Below are 20,384 nucleotides of genomic sequence, written 5' to 3'. Positions count from 1 at the left end.
TACTCCTTTAAACTTATTTTCCAATATAAGTGGAATAACGTGAAGCTGACTTGGTTTTTTTAGAATAAAGTTTATCACAGGATGATACTGTCAATGAAAAACAGTAATTCGAGGTTTGCGTAAAGATTTGTAGCTCAGGTGCCGGTTGCTGTAGTTGTGGGTATGTTTGCTGAACTGGGAATTTGATTTGCAGACATTTCGTCTGCTGTCTATGTGACATTTTCAATGTTTTGGAGCATCCTGTGAAGCGCTGTACTGTCTCTTCTGGAATTTCTGGTTTTGTTCCAGTTGCCAGTTCTGGTTGATCGTCATAGTGGCCAGTATACCAGGTCAATGTGTTTCTTGATGGAGTCGGTGGATGAGTGCCATGTTTCTAGAAATTCTCTGGCTGTCCTTTGTTTAGCTTGTCCTATAATTGTTATGTTGTCCCAGTTGAATTTGTGGTCCTTGTCATCTGGTGTATGGCTACTAGGGCCAGCTGATTGGTGTTTGTGGATGCACATTGCTAATTGTCTTCCTGTTTATTCCATAAAGTATTTTGTGCAGTCTTTGCATGGAATCTTATAATTACTTTGGTCTTGCACATGATGGGTATAGATGAGTTGTCTGAGCATGGCTATCGGTTTATGGGCTGTTATGACTCAGAGTGGTCGGAGGAGTCTGACTGTTAGTTCAGAGACCTTTTTTTAAATAGAAGGTAGCATGGCTGGTGTGTTGGCCAGACTTGCCTGACCACTCAATCATGACAACCATACTTAGACAAGAACTCGCCAGAACAAAAGACCCATGAGACTCTACCTTCTGTACCAGCCTGACATGTGTTATCTTATCAAATGTCTTTCTAAGGTCCATGGAGAGAACATGTACTACACTACCCTTAATCATTCTTGTCACCTCCTCAATGCTGAATCAAGTTAGTGAGACATAACTTGCTCACATAAATCCATGCTGCCTATCACTAACATGTCCATTTCCTTCCAAACATGTATAAATCCTGTCTCTCAGTATCTTCTCCAAAAGCTTCCTTATCACTGACATTAGAGTCACTGGCCCCTAATTACTTGGATTCTGTCTGTTTCTGTTCTTAAGTGAAGAAACAACATTGACTATTTCACAGTCCTCTACAGCCTCATCTGAAGTCAAAGAGGATGCAAAGATATCTGTTAAGGCCCAAGCCAATATCTCCGATAGTATCCTGGGATAGATCCCATCTGGCCCTGGGGCCTTAAGTCTATCTTAATACATTTCAAGACACTGAACATGTAAGGGGACAGGGCAACTCAGCGTAAATAGCAACTTCCAACGCAGCAAATATGAATAATGGGTCATGACAAAGAGAGGACTTGGCCAGCATGTGCGACACAGGCATCCAGCCTTACACAATGAGAAACATCTCCAAATAATGGCAGCAAAATTGTAAGCCAGGGAGGAGAGCCTATAAGTGGCCTGAGGAAGAAAGAGTTAGAGACAAGATTTGCTAGAAGCAAGCAATCAACAAAATCTGCAAAATAAATCTCAGATAAACACAAGCATCTATAAAGTACCCAAGCAGAAATATAAGTGATCACTGCTGATACTTGTGTGGAATACCCCACAGAAGCAGAACCAGGAGGAGAGTCCAGTAGCCCATAGAAACCTGAAGTGCAACTAGGAAGAACCATCAGACTAATGGCATCCATCCCTCCCAACAGGGACGTGGACGACCACGCAAGCTGAGGAACTTCTGGAAGCAAAGAAGAACCCTGACAGTCAGGCCCTGGGCATAGGGCTAATGGAAAGTATCACCGAAATATTGATGGCCAAAGGGAAATCTCCCAGAAACAAGTGAGCTCAAATGGTGGCAAGAAAGAGAGAAGAAAGTTCAGCGAGGAGACTGTTAATACTGGATTGAAGAAGAGATGGGCAAAGCCAAAGGCCATATTTAGAGCAACACAGCTGCTCTACCAAGAAAGACAGACAGCAACTAGCCAGTTAGATCATAGGAGCACCAACTGCATTCTCATGTCAATTATCTGCAGATGAACTGGAAGAGAGCTTCTGAGGTAAGTTCCCCAGTCCAAATAACAAGGCTGACCTCAATAAATTCACACCATATAGCAATGCAGTGGACAACGGGCTATTGATGATGCTGACAGAGGAAGAGGTCAGCAATGCAATGAAGGCCATTGTTGCATAAAGTGCCACATGAACAGATGGTATGAGACAGACTCATATAGAGAGCATCCATGACAAGGATAAAACAAGATCGCCAAGACTTTTCTCACTATGGCTGAAGTCAAGTAAAATACTAGACTCGTTGAAATGTCTTGATTCCGAAGTGCGAGGATCAAGAATGTCTGAAAGGCGTTGACAACTGGCATCCAATAACTATTGGTCCAGTGCTATTTTGTCTATTTATGAGCATTATGGCAAAAACACAGACAGTTGAAATCAACCCAAGGTAGAAGGGTTTGCTGGCTGCAATGAGAATATTTCAGTACTCAAGAATATCATTAAGGGAGCAAAGAACAACTGAAAAGAACTTGTAGTTGTTTGTTGATCTGTCATTGGTGGTCTACTCAGTTGGGCACAAATATCTTTTGAAATCACTCAGGAGAATGTGTCTACCAGACAAGTTCACAGTATTAATTAAAGATGTGTATACGAACTACACTACAGTGGTTGAAGGGATCAAAACTAAGACCAATGCAATTAATATTGGGTGGGTGGGGTGGTCAAGCAGGGTGACCTACTCATCAATCCTGTTCAATATAGCTCTGGACCCGCTGGTGTGTTCCCTGGAGGAAGCTAACTCAAGATTTCTCTACCCCTGGGAGACTTAGTCAACTGTTCTGCTTTGGTGTTCACAGTCAACATAGCCCTTCTAAACAACTCTCACATCGTGATGGGACAGAACCTGAAGAGACTTCATGACTTCTGTAACTGCACAGGTCTGAGTATCAATGTGGCCAAGATGAAAAGCTTCCACCTCAAATACAAGATGAAGACAATCACATACAACGACTGTCCAAATTGGAGACTCAGAAGGAACCCATCGCATTCATTCCCCCCTAAGTGATACTGAAGAGTACCTGGGAGCCCAAATCGATCCATAAGGAGGCGTGAAGAATGGGGGTAGACAACCTGCAGGCAGCGGCTCTCCGTCCCATGCAGATACTAAAGACTCGTGTCATCGCCAGGCTGTACTTCCTTCCACCTGATCCTAGCTGAAGTATCGCAGAACTTACTCATTAAACTTGATCAAATTATCCACAAGGCAGTGAAAGAATTCTTACACCTCCCACACAGATGGGAATCTATACTGTGGTAACAGGAGCAGCGGACTTGGCATACCCAAACTTGAAGTGCAGATCCCTTCGGCAGTTATCAGATTGCACTTAATATGTCCAAGGATACATTCCAGTTTAGAGGCGAAGATAACTCCAAAAGAATTAAGAGGAACACAACAGCTTAAAATCCTCAAGAAAGTAGATGACTTCATACTAAGCAAATGGGGAGCAATGAGGGAGAGGAAGACCTCACGGCCATCTTACAAGAGGACATCCATGTATGTGGAGACCAAGCACTAAGCAGAGAAAATCAAACAAACTAATATGCTGTGTGGAGAGAATGGGAATTTAAAAAGTGAAGTACCTTGAAGAGGCAGGGTGCTTGCATCTCATATTTTAAGGGGGACAAGATATCAAGTACATGGATCAAGTTGACCTACCAGATCAACTCATCGTGAATAATCAATAACCTGCTGTTGTGATGCAATTTATACCTAACCGGGTCAATCTTGACTAAAGACAGAACGAACAAGCTCAACATTTGTAGAAGATGTGAGCCCCTAATGAAATCCTTGCACATATTTTAGGCTGGTGCCCATTTGTGAAGAATGTGAGAATCAAACTACACAACATCTGAGACCAGCAACACCTGTATATCGCCAAATATTTATAGACTTCGTAAATGGACCCAAGACCCATAGGTCCAGCTGATGTTCTCTGGAAACTGGACGTAATTTTCAGTAGGGATACTAAAGTAGCGGTAGTTGACGTGGCCATCTGATATGAGAATGACAGTAAGACACTAGAGAAGGCATGGATAGAAAAATGTCAAATACCAACACTTGGAACAAGAAATTTAAAAATTTATGGGAGACCTTGAATTATAATTTTTCAGATTTGTTGTGAGAGCAAGATGAAAGTGGTTAGAGTCTAACAACACATTAATTGACTTCCTTAAACTGTATAAGTCCTTCTCACAACAAATCTCAAGATTATCGATTATGCCTGATGCTTGAACTCCTTCAAATATTTAGTGACAGGTAATCCAAAGCTGAAACTATGCTGCCTAGCCTAATGGCTAGTGATGACCATCCTAATCCAGGTGCCAGGGTCTGGAACACTAAAGACAGGCGTGATGAAAAATGTACAAAATCCCAAAAACAATATAAATTATAAAATTTAGGTATAAATCGTAAAAGCTATCTAGTTTCTGGGATGGACCTCCCGAGAAAGAAATTCCCGCAACACAGCAGATGATGACCCCCTTTTCTATGTTTTGAAGGGTCCTTTAGTTCACTTCACACTCCTCCATGCTTGTTGTAACACCCAGATCACTTTGTAGAGGGCCCCCCACTACACGATCGTTATGGTTGAGACTGGAATGACCTTAAGACATTCCCCACTGTACCATAACATTGGCATGGTCTCACTCTCCGAGCTGCGGTATTGCTAGAGTTTAACACACAACAAGCAATGTAAAGACTCCAAAGAGGCACTCCCATGAGTATATTTAAATAGCCAAATGCTTCATCATCTAATTAGTGACACATGAATGGATGAACATGATGCCCATTGGCCCAACCTATTTTCTAGTGAAACCACAGCCAAGGGAATGGGCTTTGCAGAATCAGCGGGAAAAGAAGACCCTGTTGAGCTTGACTCTAGTATGGCACTGTGTGGAGGCCTTGGCAGTTGGTGAAATACCACTACTCATCGTTTTTTTTTCACTTACTCAATGAGCCGGAGAGGCTTCACCTGTTGACCTGCTCAAAAGTATAAACCTTTCCTTAACCTCAACATCCCTCATGTCCCTCTCTGGTGAGTACTATCTGGACACGCCATGATTTTGATCATCTTTATCAAAGCTCTTCTCGAAGAGCAACCATTATAGATTCCCCAGTTTATCCACCAAAACTGATGTCTGGAAATTATATTGTCAATCTTTATTGCATCCCCTTGAAATCTACACATTCTTCCTACAACAACTCTGCTAGATTCCTTATCCTCAACTACCCTCTTCTTTATGAAAGATATTTATTTTTCCTATCTTTTTAAAAACTACAAGTGAGAATATTTTTCAGGTTACAATGTCAATAGATTCTCTCTCACATTCAATCTATTAGTTACACAGCTTCACAACATTGTCCCTGGGAATGCTCAGGTTTTGCTTCAACAAAACATCACTTGTCTGCCATGGAGTAGCAGAAAGAAAAAAAAATTCTTAAAAAGGTTATATTATAGAAACTGCCATGCAAGAGTCTTTTCTCACTCCAAATTGAGATATATTAGCAATATACTGTTTACTTTTTATAAGCTGATTCAACAGTCAAATCCTTGCTAAATAGTTTTGACAGTGAATGGGAGAAAATTTATTGCAGATCTACATTGGCAAGTAGTCTAATGTCAAATTGCGAAGGAAATACCCATGTCGTACTGTTATTTTTCAACTGCTGGATGGTTTCTCTGCACTGATTAACAGTCAGTCAACGCTGATGATTTTGTTACCCCATGGTCGTAATGTGATTATATTGTGCACACCAACACAAGGATCATACTAATGAGCTACTTTGAGCTGCTTCATTTTTCAGCTGGGACACAAATTAGCTTTAATAATGTGGTTGAGAGTAGTTGGGTATTTTTTTTGCCTTTACACTGTCACCACTAAGCCATCTTTAATGCTATACAAGAGTGTCAAAATCCTAATCATAACTATTTCATTTGCAGTATGATCTCAGTTTAAAATATAACTAAAAGGAATATGAATTATTGCAAAAAAACTTCACCTAACAAAAATTCTGATTTTACTTCTGATTAATTTGAAATTAATCTATTTTAAATGAGCCCTCTAGTTATTGCAAGAGCCAGAAGATCTGTAGTTTGTTTCCCAGTAATCTGCTGCTCATAAACCCAAGAACAAAAGCAGCTCCATCATGCACATTTAACCTTGTGATTTATGTTACCAAGGTGAAAAGGAATATTACTTAATATTCCTAAAATACTACAGGTACAATGAGCATTGCTTTAAAGCAGAAATAACTTGAGATTTGTAACTGCATGAAAGTCAAGTCTGATATGAACAGAATATTCAATTAGTGTTCTACCCCATAGAGATTTGCTTATTCTGGTGGAAGATGATCAACAATAGTTTGTCTCTTACTCTTTATCTTCCAACGCTTTTCTTAGTTCATCGAGGTATATAGTTTTCTCTGCTGTATATTGACTTTGCAGCAATGCAATAAAAGCTCCTGCTGTGCCTTCTGCATTCTGTAGAGCACCAAAAAAAAAATAAGAATACATACTCAAATGTGATGGGAGTTAGTGTTAGATAAATTTGAAATTATGGAATTTACAAAAGCTTGCAAGGACACTACTTGTTGAAAGATGCTTGGAATATATTAGTCACTAAGCCATCTTTTTACAATCTTCCTAGTTTCTTAGGGACAGACATGCCAGTGATTAAATATCGTTGAGAATAAAACACTTATCCTGCATTACTCAGCGAGAATATAATTTGTGGCAAAGCTCAAAGGATGTGAGATTTGACAACAAGGGACAATTGGGACCCTGGTAAATGGTTAAGAAGCCCTATTCCACCAATGAAGTTTAAAAATTTGAGGTGTTTGGGAGGAAGGATATTCCCTGTAAACTGGATGTTGAGAGAACCTTTGTCTAAAGGATACCAACCTACCTCTTTGAATTTTCTTGAATACAACATGTGCAAGATATTCATTGTCCAAAAGATTGGTCAAGTTACAACAGTTCTTTTTAAAAACATTACCTCTTCAAATAAGGTATTATATTTAATTTTTTTCTCATCTCCAAGTTGGGTCGTTGCAGCAACAATTAGTTCTTGTATGTACTTTTCATTCTTATTAGGGAGGGCTGTCTTCAAAGTTTGACTGTAAGGAAGAATTTTCAATCTTTAATCTTAAAGCTACAAACATTATGATATAAAAGGTACAGTGGAAAGTTATAGGTGTACATTTACCTCTGGGTTTAGGTTTCACTCCAGGATTTAGTTTCACCTGTTGCATGAACATTTGAGGTGTGCTGTTTCATGCTGCTACATGTACACAATCCTTTATCTAAAATCCTTGAGGCCAGTTGTTTTTTGGAATTCGGAATAAATGACATATTCATGGTGAAATAAAAAAAATTACCTAACAGCAGATGCACATGTGAATAGTACAAGTGCTGAGACACAACTGACACCGCCAGTGCTAGGCCACAGTGCCATGTCACATCTGAGTGATGTGGTTCGAGTGGGTGTGGAGTTGGGTCACCTGTTCGCACGCCAAAATGACGCTCCACACTCCACGAAAAAAATTTAGGAGCCTTTCCGATTTCTGATAAAGGTACTACGTAGTTGCAATTCGAGTGGTATTCACCACTACCAAAACTCTCACAAGGACTGGGCAATTATGATCAAAACAAGAACATTTAAACATTTCCCCTTGGCATTCAGTGACATTACTATCATCACATCTCCACTATTAACAGTCTGGAGCTTATTATTGGATAGAAACTTAAGTGGGCCAGCCCTGTCAACAAAATAACTACAACAGGTCAGAGGTGGGAGTTCAGAAGCAGGTGTCTCCCCAGCAGTGAACGGCAGCAAAAAGCTACAAAAACTGAACATTAAAGAATGGTTTTGGACCAGGGCGTGAAAAAAAAACTTGTTATACTAATGGAAGGACTAATAAACCTTGCCGTCTCCAAACGTGAACAATGGATCTTTGGCTGTCAGGTAGAAACAAATTGATAAGTTGAAACGGAGTCAATTATGGGCTCACCATAATGATCAACGTGACTCAGTTTTTGAAACACTTCAACTATACCTTTCTGAATTCTTCCCTTGATCTGCTAAGAATCTAACCATCTGGTAAAACAATCTAGACTAATAATTTCTCTCAAGACCAAATAGACATTCTTGAAACCTAGTTCTGAATAAATCTTGTTTTCAACTGAAAAGTGGATTAACTCTCTTTCCAATGAACCTCATATAGCTGTGTCTTTGTCTCGTGGAATCTTGCCTGAATGTGAGTTCCTATCAGAAAAATCTCTCACTGGTGATTAACTGTCTGGATTCCAATAATGATATGAATTGAAATTCATATATTTGGTTATAAAGTTATTCTTAACTGCAAGCTCATTCCTTTTTTTCCTTGTATGTATACATGTGTATTGTGACAATCATCTGCCAGGTTTCAATGTATGAATGAACTATATTTCTGATTTAAGTCCAAAGCCTGTTTAAGAGTCATTTTAAAAATTGGATTTCACAAACAGGGTTTGAAGCAAACATGTCAAACTCTGTTTTGCAGACAGAAGACAAGAAAATCAAAACCATTCATTTTCTCTTGTAACAAAAATATGTAAATAGCCTACATCAATAGTAACGTAAGGGATCACATTATAGCATTATCTCATCACAGCCTTGTGTTAAGTTTAAGAGTGTAAATAATTAGCACATTGTCAAACAAAGCTAATCTTACTCAACAGCCTTGGCTCAGCACTGTCTACAATTCCTTAGAAACAGAATTTCTTCGAAGACTTGTCACTATGATAATAGGTGATGAATGACCAATCAAGGAATAGATAGGAAAGCTTCAAAGGCAAAACACATTAAATCGAACAGCAGGATGAAGAAAAAGCCCAATGATTAGAAAGCAACCCTGGGCACATGTCTGAAAATTGAAAACAAATTGGAAGCAATTCCAGTGATAAGCCATGGAACAAACTCTACCACTTCATGATGCTTGAAAGATTCTGGAAAGCCCAAAACAAGCTGACAAGTGGCAAAAACTGGTGCCAGATATAGGAATGCTTCAGGGTTAGCATCTAAACAAATAAAAAAACCAGAACCAGCTGGTACCCTCCTTGATGCAATCAGTAGCTTTGCAGACAACACTTCAACACGGCAAAGTATAAGAGCTATAAATAAAGAAACAGACACTTACATTATTCATCTTTCAATGCTTATTTCAACTTTCAACAACATCTGGTATAATTACAACATTTAAAACACATCTGAATTGGTTTATGAATAGGAGGGATTTTGAGGGATTTGTCAAATGGGACTAGATTCATTTAGCTTAACTGGTCAACATGGGTAAGGTGGAATGAAGGGCCTGTTTCTGTGCAGTACGTCTCTATGACTCTATGTCATGAGGGCAAAATTTGACAAATGCATATTCCTGATCAAAATTTGAGAGAGTATAGATTCCTTCACTAACAGCCCAAATTAATTAGTTGATAATTGTGAAGATGGAAGCTGGAAAGAATATCCAATTAGACAATACGTCGTTGTCAGAGTTTTGGAAGAAGACTCATTGGACTTTTTATAATCAAGGGAAGAGTTGACACTAGCAAAAGCAATGCAATTGGCGAGGCAGGCAGAAATTAGAATACAGAACTACAATTTTATTCATGGTGACTGGGAGGCCTCGGGGAATAAATTCTACAGTTGAGGCACGTAGACCACAAAAGTGAAAATACACCCTGTGGTTTCCAACCTGAGGCTGGAAGCCACAAAATTAAATAGAGTGGAGATAGCCATTATGTAAATCTTCAAGCTGTGGTGGGAAAAAGACTTAATTGGTGTGAATATTTCCTGCCAAAAACATGGAATGGCATGCCTGCAAGAAGTTGTTTGCTGCAGCAAAATCATCAAATTCAAAAACAGCAGCAAGACCCCCAATAAATTGTGTGGCCTAAGCACTATTAAATAACATTTAAGAAGAAATTGTTGACAAATCCAAGGAAAATTATTGGACTGATCAAAATTAAAGTAAATGGCTCAAAACTATTCTAATATTTGACAGTGGGGCAGGTGTATCATTCTTAACAGACATAAAAATGGCTAAAAGAAAACTATTTGAGACAACTGTGGCTCACTGGTTAGCACTGCTGCCTCAAAGCACCAGGGTTCCCAGGTTCGATTCCAGCCTCGGGCAACTGTCTGTGTGGAGTTTGCACATTCTCTGCGTGGGTTTCCTCCGGGTGCTCCAGTTTCCTCCCGCAGGCCAGATGAATTGGCCATGCTGAATTGTGCATATTATTAGGTACATTAGTCAGAGGGAAATGGGACTGGGTGGGTTACTCTTCGGAGAGTCGTTGTGGACTTGTTGGGCCGAAGGGCCTGTTTCCACACTGTAGGGAATCAAATCTACAATTTGACTCCAGAAACCATGAGACATTTAACCAGAAGTACAAGATCAGTTAACTGAGACATTGTGGTGCAAAGGAAAATCGTAGAAACCCTACATGTGTTTTAAAATCACAAGAGCTCACTATGAAGCTGGAAAGCATGCCATCTCTATGACTTGTGAATAAATTGATGAATTGGATAACTGGGAGAAACCATAAGGATTCACAGCCAAATTCCCAAAATTGAGAATTCTGATTAGAGAAAGCTAAAGTCATCTTATCATATTACATTGAGATCAGACACCGATCCTGAGTGTTTATACATTCCAAGACTTCACATCCACTTATGAAGAAAGTGAAACACAAAATGGAGACAATGCTACAGCAGAAAGTGACTTCACCAGTACCAAAACCAATGAATTGCTGTGTTGGCATGGTGACAGCACCAAAAAAAGCAGTTGACAGAAATTCACTCAATCAAAAGGTATCCAAGGAGCAGGAGAGTCAATGTTTTGAGCATAAACTCTTCAGCAGGAATTTGTGTGTGTGTGTATGTGGGGGGGGGGGGGGGGGGGAAGAGGTAAGGTAGCTAGGAATGCAATAGGTAGGGGGATGATGGTGATAGGTTGAAGTGGAGAGGTGGGAAGGAAGATGACAGGTAGGACAGTTCAAGAGAGTGGTGCCAAGTAGGAGGATTGGATCTGGGATAATGTGGGGTAGGGGAGATCAGGAAACTGATTCTGTGTAGTTGGAGGGTCCCAAGGCAGAAGATGAGGTGTTCTTCCTCCAGTTGTTGGGTGACTAGGCTAGCATCATCCACTGCCATTTTCACCACATACAGTCAGACCCCACCCCCATACAGATATATTTCCCTCCCCACCTGTTTCAGCATCAGCATTCCACAGAAAACATTCCCTCCGTGACTCCCTCGTTACGTCAACACACCCCCACCAACCCACCTGAGTCCTTTCCTTGCCACTGCAAGAGGTGTAAAACCTGCACCCACAACCTCCCCCCTCACATTCATTCAAGGCCCAAAGGATCCTTCCACATCTGGCAGAGATTTTCCTGCACCTCCAAACACCTCATCTACTGTGTCCATTGCTCTTGAAGTGTCTCCCCTTCATTGGGGACAGGAAGCCAACTTGTGGAACGTTTCAGAGAATATTTCCGGGACACATGCACTAAAAAACCCCACTGCCCTGTGGTCAACCACTCCGCCAAGGACATGCAAGCCCTGAGCCTCCACCACAACCAAATTCTAGCCACCCGACGACTGAAGGAAGAACATCTCATCTTACACCTTGGGACCCTCCAACCACATGGAATCAATGTCGATTTCACCAGTTTTCTCATCTCCACTTACCCCACCTTATCCCAGATCCAACCCTCCAACTCGGTACCGCCAACTTGAACTATCCCTACCTGTCCATTTTCCTTGCTACCTCTTCATTCTGACCTATCACCATCAGTGGCCATCTTCATCTACCTATCACATTCCTAGCTACCTGCCCTCCCCCCCAGCCCCATACCCTCCCATTTATCTCTCAGCCCCCTTGGGGCCAACCCCCACATTCCTGATGAAGAGCTTATGCTCAAACAGTTGACGCTCCTGCTCCTTGGATACTGCCTGACCAGCTGTGCTTTTCCAGTGCCATATGTTTTGATTGATCTCCAGCATCTATAGGCCTCACTTTCTCCTAGAAGTTCACTCACACTCATCATGGATGGCAGTTCTATGAAGCTAGCAAAAGAAAGCATAATATATTTTTTTTGAAACCTGATGCTGGCAGTGGCTTTTGCCAACTAATTCTTAAATGAAGAATCAAAACTACTGACAATGTTCACTGCACTGTTTGGAAGATAATGGTTTAATATTTAACCTGTTGACATATTAGCACCCGAAAATGTTCAAGAAACCATAGCAAACATCCTAGAAGGACTAGAGGAGTCAAATACATTGAACATTCATTTTCTAAACCTATACAAGAATTGGCATTGCTCAGTAAATGACATATTAATATTCTGGGGGAGGGACAATAGGGAGTGGAGCTGAAAAAAATGTTTTTCAATGGTTAAACAGCAAGTGATATAATTAGGAATATGCCATCCAATCCCTTCATAGACTACCATTCTTTGAGGTGAAAGTGAGGACTGCAGATACTGGAGATTAGACTTGAGAGTGTGGTGCTGGAAAAAACACAGCAGGTCAGGCAGCATCTGAGGAGTAGGAAAATTGATGTTTCGGGCAAAAGCCTTTCATCATTCAGCACCACACACCTCACTACCATTCTTTGAGAATGAAACTGATTTGCAACATAACTCCCTTATCCCATATTCCTTAATACGTTTGAATACAAAAATCTATCAAGTTGAGCTTTAAAATACACAATTTTACAAAATTTATTCATGAGATGTGAGCATGACTGGCAAAGCTGGCATTTGTTACCCCATTCCTAAATTCCCTTGAGAAGCTGATGACAAGCTATCTTCTCAAACTGTTTCAATCCATCTAGTGTAGCTACACCAACAGTGCTGTTAGGAAGGGTGTTCCAAGATTTAGACATAGCCACAGTGAAGAAATTCTATTTCAGGATGATGCATGGTTTGGAGGGGATCAAGTGGCGGTAGTAATCTTATGTATCTGCTGTCCCTATACATCAAAGTCATTTACATTGCAAGTTATAAGTAAGACTTTTGCTGCAGTGCACCAACTGTTGCTGCCTTTGTACATTGATGGTGATGAACAGAATGGTTAAGATTATGGATAAGATGGCAATTAAGCAAGCTGATATTTTACACATGGTGTCAAGCTAAATTGATGTCATTGCCCATCCAGACAAGTGGAGAGTGTTCCATCACATTCCTGACTTGTAGATGATGGGCTTATTTTGGGAAGTCAGGAGATGAATACTCAATAATATGTCACAATATTTATAATGGCAATCTCAGTTAAATTTATGGTCAGTGATAACCCACTAGATGTTAATGGTGAGAGATTCAGCAATAAACGTAGAATCATACAGTACAGAAAAAGCCGTTCAGCCCATCAAGTCTGCACCAAACAAACTATGCCAAATCTACACTAAGCCGATAGTCTTGAATGTTATAGTTACGGACCAAACCAAACTCTTTCAAAATATATTAAGATGGTGGACCTGACCCTTATGTTTTCTTATTTTAAAGGTAAGGCAGTGTTTTCTGGATGCATCATTCCTGATGAAGGGCTTATGATCGAAACATTGGCTCTCCTGCTCCTCGGATGCTGCCTGACCGGCTGTGCTTTTCCAGCACCACACGTTTTGACTCTGATCTCCAGCATCTGTGGTCCTCACTTTCTCCTTGTATAATTGTTGCAAAATGTCTTTATTCTCGCATCATAATTATTGCTGACACACATCAGAACATTCGGAACATTACCATTCGATCGTAAAACAATCACACATAACATCATAAAAACGTGAGCACAGAATGAGGCCATTTGACCTGTGGTTTCAAAAACAGCCATCAAGCTTAATCTGACCTTTTAGGATTTTATGGCTAAATACCATATTAAAAAGTGCATTTACTTATTGAGTCATCAGAATACCCAAGACAAGAGAGTTTTGTCTGTACTGATTGATACATTTGGATTAGTTTTCACTTTTCAATTTGTCTTTTTTTAAAATCATTCTTCCTTTTTTAATCTTTGCCTGACCAGATGCCTGTAGTTGAAAAGGTCAGCTGACAGCCACCACTGGCTAGCAATGCCTCATCTTCAAAGTCCAATTGTAAACCTTTTCATCATCCCCACCTTCTTCCCAGTTTGCAGCCACTGTTGTTGGAGATTATACGGTTCCCTTCCCCCGAAAGGAAGTTATTTTGTGTTAGTGTGCTTTGTGTCTGTACTCCACTGGATTAAGTGCATCAATTTTGAGAGGGCAGCTAAGTTTCAGGCTGATGATCTTTGAGACTCGGAACCACGCAGCTAATTAGGGGTGTACATGTTCTTTCGCACCACTTATTGCACCATTCATTTGACTTCCCTGGTCAATTTAAATGCAAGTTTCAAGAATGCTGACCTGAATTCCTGTTTAGAAAGAATTCCCTTTCTGGAGGTGTCCGAATGATTCAGTTGTTCCAGTACATGTGCAATATGTTCAATCTGCCCATGGTATACACTTTCATCTACCTACAAAAAAAAGGAAAACACAAGTCCAATTAGGCAGAATACTATAATATCTTAGCAAATTATGTCTCAAATCTTGGTCAACAGTTCAAAGTGACTAATTTTCTTGCATCCTATGTTTGATGAGGGTCCTTCTTGCAATGATAGATGTAATGAGGAAATAGCCAGATAGGGAATTACAAAAGCGTTACAGATGTCCTGTCCCCTAATACTGTGCAGAGTAGTGGAGCAAGAATTTGTTACTTTGCTTTCTCATTAGGTTTGGAAATATACTGGTAAATGTTCTATCTGAAAAAAAATTACATTCCTTGCATTCTTATTAATGTTAAATTCCATTGGCAATTTGTGCCAAAAAGAGATGCACTGTAAATTGTGAATCCTCATTGGATGCTGTCTGACTTCACCACTAATGTTATAAAAATGCATCTATCACTTAAATGCCCTATGATTTTGACAAGATTGCTCTATTTGTTTATTAATTTCATGTTAATCTTAACTTTTTATGGTAAATTTAACAAGTATAGCACAAGTATCTATTAACAATGCAGTTGATAACTGACAATTAGCATCTCTGATATCGAAAGGGACCAATAATAAGTCTTGTCTCTCATTCCGTCAGACTGTGAATTATTGTCAGAGATTTAAAAACATGCTTTAAAAACCTCTAACTCTTCGTTTTTGTCTTTTTTGCTCTTATTCCCTCGTCACTAGATTCATAATCTAAAAACCTTCGCTAAATAATGCCCAGGAGCTTGTGTTCAAATCCTACCAAAAAGCTGTTGAAATTTAAATTAATTTAATAAATCTGAATTCCAGGCCAGTATCCATGAAAAACCCATCGGTCGCACTAATATTCTTTAGGGAAAAAAAAATTGCCATCCTTTCTTGGTCCAACCTACATGCGACTCCAATCCCCCAATAATGTGGTTAACTCTTAACTACGCTTTGAAATGGCCTAATAAGGCAATCAGTTCAATGACCTTGAAAGAGAACGTTTTTTTTAAAAGAAAGAAAATCTAATCTTTCTTTACCTCTTTCTTTCTGTAATTGATATAATGTTGAATTTACCTGTTCTAATTCACTCTCCTTCGTATTCAGATGCACTATTTGTTTTGTTAAACAAGTGTCTCATTGACCTTGCTGTGATGTTATCAGCCAACTTTTAGTAGAATAAAAATTTAAATAAAACCATACAGGGATCAGCCTATTAACTTGAAATGCAAAGTTTTTAGTCCTTAATTTTACTTTTTGTTGTCCTTTATATTCCCTTCATTTCCTTTCCTTGTATTTGTAATAAATTTAAAATATGCCTAAGATAGTCTCTTGGTTTCAGCAATGCTAGAGCTTTCCTCAAGTGGATCTACATCCTCATGATCAGGAATTTATTAACTGCTAGAAGTTGAGGGGTTGGAGCTATTAAGAAGAGCTTTGATTAATTGCTGTAATGTAGTACAGATTGCTGCCGCTGCACATAAATAATGGAAGGAATTAATTTTTAAGTTTGTGAATGGGATGACAGTCAAGCATGTGGTTTTGTGGTGAATGGTGTTCAGCTCCAAATAGTTTTGGCGCTGCACACATCAAGCAAGTGGACAGTATTAAACTTGTGCCTTGTAAATGGTAGACATTTCAAAATTCAAAAGTCTCTATCTGGGAGTTGGGCGGGTTGTGAAGGCATAGAATGGGAGTGGAGTCAGTGAGCTGCTTTTGGTGGGTGGGTGAATGACAAGGGATAATGAATGACGAGATAGTGTGAATGATGGGGTGTGTGAAATCAGAGAGTGATTGGAGTTGGCTGACTGAGTAGGGGTAGTGGTGTGTAGGTGTGTGTGTTTGAGAGAGAGAGGAGAGAGAGATTGGGAGTGCAGGATGGAGAATATGAATGCTTGTGTGTGTAAAAGTGAATGTATGGGATGTCTGGGTAGATGTGAGTGTGGGAATGACTGCACAGTTTGGGACAGTGGATGAGAGACTGGAGGCTGAATGGATGAGTGTGAGTAAATGATCGCAGGGCTGGTTGGGTCAGGGAGTGTGACTAGAGATTAGGTGGGTCAGTGATTGCAGGAGCTGGTAAGTGAGACACTGACTGGGGCAGAATGTGAGTGACCAGGATGGTTGCTGTTTGAATGAGAGAGTGACTAAAATGGGGATTTGGGTGATGGGTAAATCAGACTGGAGGCTGGGTGGGTGATTGACTGTGACTTACTGTGACTGGGTGGGTGACTAATAGGCTGGATGGGCGGACAAATGAATAAGTGTTTGCTTGGGGAGGTGTGGAGAGTTACTGATTGGGTACTGGAAGAGTGGATATTTGTAACAAGAAGGATGGGTAGGTGAATGAGGGGGAGCAAACTGGTCATTTCTACATTGCTCCTCCTCCTCCTCCCTCATAATCCCCAAAATCTACCCAATACAAAAATCTATCTACATACCAGGCTGGGACAAATCAGCCTGCAAGGAAACCCATGTCTATGTAAATTCTCCCAAGGAAAGTTCAAAGTGTGCCCACCAGGCACAAACCAAGATCAGTGTTAACTAAATCCAACTCTTTGGCTCACCCTAGTCCCCACCCCATTCCCTGGTGATCAAACTCTTTTTTCTTTAGCTCTGCCTCTTAATTGAAAAGGACAAAATAGATTACTTACAGTGTGGAAACAGGCCCTTTGGCCCAACAAGTCCACACCGACCCGCCGAAGCGCAATCCATCCAGACCCATTCCCCTACATTTACCCATTCACCTAACTCTACGGGCAATTTAGCATGGCCAATTCACCTAACCTGCATATTTTTGGACTGTGGGAGGAGACCGGAGCACCCGGAGGAAACCCACGCAGACACGAGGAGAATGTGTAAACTCCAAGCAGACAGTTGCCTGAGGCGGGAATTGAACCTGGGTCTCTGGTGCTGTGAGGCAGCAGTGCTAATCACTGCCACCGTGCCACCCACAATGGTCAATTTATTGCTTTGTGTTTATTTTGGTAAAATTCAACTTTATCTACGTGGCAAACCTCTTCTTTCTGAAATATACTCACTGGCTACCCGTGTGAAGAAAAAATTGAAATGTGGCTCCCACCACGTGAAATAATCATGGAGTTAAAAGGTAACGTAATGGAGGTTTTCAACATGATGAAAAATTTCGATCAAGAGAATAGAGTAAACCATCCCTACTGCGAAGGGGTCAATATTCAAGCCACTGATGTAAGATCATTAACAGATCCAAAACAGGAGAAAGAATAGTATTTCTTTCACTCAACGATGAAAGCTCTACTTGAAAAGATAGTGGATTCTGATTCGATAAGTACATGTCATTCTGCTATAATGTGACAGTTGTGTTCCTCTGTAATCACGCGCTGTAGAAAATTGCGTTGTAGAGCATTGCTAATAGAAAATTGCTACATCTGTTCAGTAGAAAGTTTGCATTATCCAAACAATGTCCACAATTCGTCAATTGTGTTATAGCCAACTTACATTGAAGAAACCCGCGTTATTGTGGAACGAATTTTAAAAGGTAAGCTAGGCAGATATTTGTGGCTGAGGAACTTATAAGGTTATAGACACAAAGGAGCATAGGATTAAGTGCAACAGCACTTTAAGATCCAGCACAGGCATAATGAATGGAATGTCACCCTTTGAGCTTCTGATCCTATGAAATAACCCTCCTTGTTCAAATGGTAAAAGAAATGGATGCAAGAATAGGCGTACTATGCTGCTAGTCCAGAAGCTCATGGCTGTTCTTTGATTTCAATTCCACTTCCTTCCAATCCCAATATCCCTACAGTCCAACAACCTCTCTCTATCTCAGCCTTTAAAGTACTGGAAAATTGAGCATCCAAAACCCTTTGGAATAGAGATTTCTAAAGATTCACAACCATCCAAAGATGCACAATGCCTCCTCATCTCAACTAATCCAATAAATGAACCAATAACCTTTTGTGCTGTTGAAACCATCATTGGCATTCCTATGCTAACACCAATGTCATGTTAAACTGATTAAAAGAAAAATATGTGTGCTGCCAAAATTCCTTAAAATATTCTCTCTGGTTGTAAAGAAGCACAGCTTTATCTCTGCATCTCCAGAACAATACAGCTGAGAGTACAAATCCAAGAATTCGGGGAAATCAATACTACATCCCACCACTCCTGTGGCATGCTGTGTAGATACTGTAGCAATGAACAACTAAACCCTGTGAAACAATGAGCGTATTGAGTCATTAATGGGAGGTTAACAAAAAATCCATTTAACTGTTATATAAATGCTATTTAAAATTCTGTTAATTTTATTGAATAAGAGAAGGCCAAACTCACAATTCCATTGAGAATACTGAAAAACAAACTGATGAATTCATCTTTCTGATGGTCCCTGCAGCCATAATAAATGTTGTAGGCCCAAAGCAAGGCAGAGTCTCCATACTTCTTCTGGAGGAAGTTATGGAAAAACTCAGGAAGGCTGGACCTTGTCCCAATCTATATTTTGGGGGAAAAACAATAATTAGATTTTGTTGAAATAAATTTCTTTATAGAAATAGGATGCTCTACTATAGGCATAATTACATCTTGATTATCAGTAGATGTAAAATAATTTGTTTTGTACATGGAAGTTTCTTTCCACTGCATAATTATTACAGTCTTCAGGAAATTGATTAATGTATTATACTAGCATGAAAAGCTACAACTTAGCATTTTTTAAAAAATCAGCTCAATGTTTTTATATCACATTTGACTATTCTCTCATCCTACTTTGTCCCTACCGACTTTCCATCATGTATACTGCCATTGAATAGCAAATATAAATGGGATTTCTAGTCATTTACTTTTTCTCCCTATTCCAGGCCGTTTCCAAATGTAGAATTTTAACAGGAATACGTCAGTTACATCAGAATGTTGGTAGCTGCACTCACTATCAGCAGTGGGCATTGGGAAACATTACCAACATGAATATTTTAACTGGAATCAGCTCATTTTAATAGAAACTACAATTCAGCCTGCAGTCTCCCTATCTGCAGGTTACATGTCCACTGAGATTTGCCAAATCATTGGAATACTTAAAAAGTGATTAAGTGCAATAGGTAGATGATCCTTGAAGATACACGATAAATCATAGAGTAAGTTCATGGTTGGGAGACATTCAGCTTAGCACTAGTAGAAAAGTTGGAAACATATAATTTATGACAGAGGGCACTACTTTCTGACACAGAGACTGACCGGTGTTTTGCAGAATACTAGCATGCTTATAGTGCACAAATAATATAAATTCAAACCTAGTATCAATGTGTATGATGTGTGAAACTGACAAATCTTTTGGCTTTAGCATGTATGAGTATACAAACTCCAGCTCAATTGATGAGTTGCTAATATTTGACTGCTTTCTTTATTTATTGCATTGTTGAAATCTTTTTAAAAACGTTATCCCAAAAAAGATTCCATTGCTAACCTTACAAATACAAATTATCTCTTTTGTAGGAATTAATATCATCTCTGAAAATGTCACTGCTGGGATTCTAAAGAATATACATACCTGGAGATCTGCTGCCATCTTTTCTTTCCAGACTTCTTTAAGAACTTTGGTTATGCTTTCCTTGGCTAAATTCACATTCTTGATTAGACCATCATGACGCAGATATGCAATAACATCTTCTCCAGTACCCTATACAAAAAGTCATTTTGTTTATAATCCTAGTTTTACATTTAGATGAGACATTAAATCAAATCCCTGTCAGTCCATTCAGATGCACATAAAAGATCCGTTACAACTAGTTTCGATCCAGAACATTTTACAGAATTGTTGCAATACAGAAGGC

The 20,384-nt window shown here is 39.7% G+C and overlaps 1 protein-coding gene across 1 annotated transcript in view; it reads right to left on the bottom strand.

Annotated features, from left to right (window-relative positions):
* Positions 1-20,384, bottom strand: part of tsnaxip1 (translin-associated factor X interacting protein 1) — a 59,460-nt gene that overhangs the window by 1,722 nt on the left and 37,354 nt on the right. The window contains exons 11-15 of the mRNA XM_072547449.1: positions 20,102-20,230; positions 18,892-19,050; positions 14,480-14,589; positions 7,048-7,168; positions 6,427-6,533 (exon numbers count right to left, since the gene is read on the bottom strand). Coding sequence (XP_072403550.1) covers positions 6,427-6,533; positions 7,048-7,168; positions 14,480-14,589; positions 18,892-19,050; positions 20,102-20,230 — 626 coding nt within the window. The remainder of the gene's footprint in view (positions 1-6,426; positions 6,534-7,047; positions 7,169-14,479; positions 14,590-18,891; positions 19,051-20,101; positions 20,231-20,384) is intronic.

This window comes from Chiloscyllium punctatum, chromosome 26, assembly GCF_047496795.1.
Source record: "Chiloscyllium punctatum isolate Juve2018m chromosome 26, sChiPun1.3, whole genome shotgun sequence".
NCBI classification, from domain to species: domain Eukaryota; kingdom Metazoa; phylum Chordata; class Chondrichthyes; order Orectolobiformes; family Hemiscylliidae; genus Chiloscyllium; species Chiloscyllium punctatum.
The sequence above is the reverse complement of the archived record's forward strand: the minus strand, read 5'-3'. Positions and strand labels throughout refer to the sequence as shown.